The 3437-nt window shown below is 39.1% G+C and overlaps 1 protein-coding gene across 1 annotated transcript; it reads left to right on the top strand.

Moving 5' to 3' along the window:
• The first annotated feature begins 522 nt into the window (after positions 1-522).
• LOC103940218 (cytochrome P450 94C1-like) lies at positions 523-2175 on the top strand. The gene has a single exon (XM_009350298.3). The coding sequence runs from the start codon at positions 541-543 to the stop codon at positions 2047-2049; it is 1509 nt and encodes a 502-aa protein (XP_009348573.2). The 5' UTR covers positions 523-540; the 3' UTR covers positions 2050-2175.
• The last annotated feature ends 1262 nt before the right edge of the window (positions 2176-3437 follow it).

Below are 3437 nucleotides of genomic sequence, written 5' to 3'. Positions count from 1 at the left end.
TTCGTAAGATAAGATATGATATTATAATTTTTAAAACATGAGATATTAGATTATGATTCGACCTATAATTAAAGTAGTTTTGTGTAATTTACCTAAAGAATATATATAATCTATAAAACCCACCAACTACCGCGTAAACCTCGTGGCAAGGTTTTAGTCATAATGTCGCCATCAGCCACAAAAGCCGACATCACGTCGACCCAAAGACAGCGCTCTGTGAAGCCCTATATGTTGTAACGCATGCACTGCCGAGAAACGAATAAGAAATTTACAACCACGTGGGCTATTAAACTAGTGACCATGACCACGTCCAAGTCTCGAGCCCCAGTTGTTTAATTTGCGCACGCGTTTCTCATGCCGTTTTTCCCTCTTGTGCGCGCCTGTCATTTTGTCAAAACACATACCCCAATATTTAATCAATCCACCTCTCTCCGTGCTTCTTAAATCTGCCCTGCCCAATCAAATATTTCAATATATGAACACCCCCTCCTTAGCTTCCTTCCTTATTCATTTCCTCTCTCTCTCTCTCTCTCTCAAAATATGACTACTTTGGAGTCCATGTGCAGTACCTTCTCCCTCGTCTTCTTCTCCTTCACATCCCTGTTTTCGTTGTTTTCGTTGCTGATATTCATCATTAGGCTTCGGCCGTGGTGCAACTGCCACGTCTGTCGAAGCTTTCTGACCTCGAGCTGGTTAGGAAGCTTCGACAATCTCTGCGACTGGTACACTCACCTTCTCAGAAAGTCGCCCACCGGAACCATCCACGTACACGTCCTCGGCAACATCATCACCGCCAATCCAGAAAACGTCGAGCACATAATCAAAACCAACTTCCATAACTACCCAAAAGGCAAGCTATTCACCACCATCCTTGGCGATCTTTTGGGCCGCGGAATCTTCAACGTCGACGGTGATGCGTGGCGGTTCCAGCGTAAGATGGCGAGTTTGGAGCTAGGCAGCGTCTCCGTCCGCTCCTACGCGCACGAGATCGTGAGTACTGAAATCCAATCCAGACTAATTCCGCTATTTGCCTCGGTTGCCGGTAGTGAAGGTGAAAACGGCGTCTTTGACTTGCAGGACCTGTTTCGACGGTTTTCTTTCGACAACATCTGCAAATTCTCTTTCGGATTGGACCCAGAATGTCTCCAGCTGTCCCTTCCGATATCCGACTTCGCGGTCGCCTTTGATTTGGCGTCAAAGCTCTCCGCGGAGCGGGCAATAACGTCTTCACCGATCGTGTGGAAGATAAAAAGATTTTTCAACCTGGGGTCGGAGAGGCAGCTGAAGGAGGCCGTTAAAATGGTGGACAACTTGGCCAAGAGCATGATCGAACAGCGTCGTGAAATGGGTACTTTTTTAACGCAGAAGGACCTTCTCTCTCGATTCATGGCCAACATTGACGACGATCAGTACCTCAGAGACATTGTCGTGAGCTTTTTGTTGGCGGGCCGTGACACCATCTCTTCCGGGTTGACCAGCTTGTTTTATTTATTGGCAAAGCACCCGGAAGTTAAGCGGGAGATCAGGGAGGAATTGGATCACGTTATGGGTCCGACCAGAGAGGGGCTTGCGACTGCGAGCTTTGATCAAATGCGGGAATTACACTACTTGCATGCGGTGCTTTATGAGACAATGAGGTTGTACCCGCCAGTACAATTCGATTCCAAGTTTTGTCAGGAGGATGATGTATTACCCGATGGTACTTTTGTCCGGAGCGGGACTAGAGTTACGTACCATCAGTACGCAATGGGCCGGATGGAGAGCATTTGGGGTTCGGATTGTCTCGATTTCAAGCCCGATAGGTGGATGAAGAAGGGGGCTTTTTCTCCCGAGAGTCCATACAAGTATCCAATTTTTCAGGGCGGGGAGAGGGTTTGTTTGGGGAAGGAATTAGCGGTGATGGAAATGAAATGTGTCGCGGTCGCACTTGTTAGGAAGTTTGATATTCAGGTTCTGGATCCTGAACGGAGACCGCAGTTTGTACCCGGCTTCACTGCCACCGTGAGCGGCGGCCTGCCGGTTCGGATTAAAGAAAGGGAAGGCTTGTGAGCAAATAAACATTTGAGAGGCTTTGGATACGGTCTCTAGTTATGAATATTTTTTATTAAAACCTTGTTGGTTTTCAATTTTTTATTGAAGTTCCTGAAATTAATGTGATAATTTATTTCTATTTTACTAATTTTTTAAATTAAAAATTAAAATTTATAGCTGTTTATATTAATGAGATTTTAAATAAAAAAATCATAATTTGTGGAATTTAAAATATTAAAATACAAATATACTATTGTGTGTGTATATAAACATGGGTACATTCATCAAAATTAACCAAAAAATTATTGTACCAAAACACGGCTACATTCTTCAAAATCACAAAAGGTATTAGGTTTAATAACATTAGTAAATTTCTTCAATTAAACTTAACATGGATACATTCTCAAATCAAAGAAAAAAGAACTTACCCATATACGTTTAAAAATGGATTAGAAAAAAAATTGAATAGATTATATATATATATATATATATATATATATATATATATATATATAAGAGTACATTTTACATATAACAAATTGGTATATATATTTAAGAATGAGTAAATTTTAAGATTAAAAAATTAAAAAATTGAAAACATTTTTTAAAAAGCTAATGGGTACAAACTTATTCTAATTTTTTTAATTTATTTTGAAAATGTTTTGAATTGAAAATTAGTTAGGAGTTTAATAAATGTGTCAATATTAAAATTCTAAATCAATTATTTTATTTTAAAAAATTATGTAACTGACGTGTAAATTTATTATTACATTAATGTTAGAAACTTTGATCAAAATCTGAAAACTAATAAGGTTTCAGTCAATGAACATTAGTAACTAGGGACCGAATACTAATTTTTCGTAAACATTTTGGTGCATGGTTTCATGAATGCATAAATACGTATAGGTCTAGTTTGCCTTTCAGCTGCTGGGGAACGTTAGAAGTGGTTGGCACTTGGGAGTAGAAGAAATGCTAACTTATTAGATTAACCCATAGCCATATGGTTAGATTCATGAGAAGAAGTCAGAAAATTGGTGTGTATGTGGTTTAATAGGTCAAAAGGAAAAGGGGTTAATTTGTGCTTCAAATTGTCATGGTTCTCCGTCACTGGGTCACTTTATCTTAATGTAAATTAGGCAAAATATCATTAGGTACTAGATATATAGTATAATGGTACAAGGAACATGCATGAACTATATAAGTGTATGCAGGGGCTAGCTATAGTATCCTAGCCTACCAATGTATTTCCATCTATGTAAACAATAGTCCAGTGTGCCTTTGTATATAAATGTTGTATGCAGTACAAGTTTTTCTTCTATACCTGTACCTTGGCCTGCAGAATGTAACTGTGGAGTACAGACTTGTACTGTACTATTACTATTTATATGTAGGATTTATGCTTTTGA

This window comes from the organism of the source record quoted next, unplaced genomic scaffold (assembly GCF_019419815.1).
Source record: "Pyrus x bretschneideri cultivar Hongxiangsu unplaced genomic scaffold, Pyrus_bretschneideri_v1 Contig29, whole genome shotgun sequence".
NCBI lineage: Eukaryota > Viridiplantae > Streptophyta > Magnoliopsida > Rosales > Rosaceae > Pyrus > Pyrus x bretschneideri.
The sequence above is the reverse complement of the archived record's forward strand: the minus strand, read 5'-3'. Positions and strand labels throughout refer to the sequence as shown.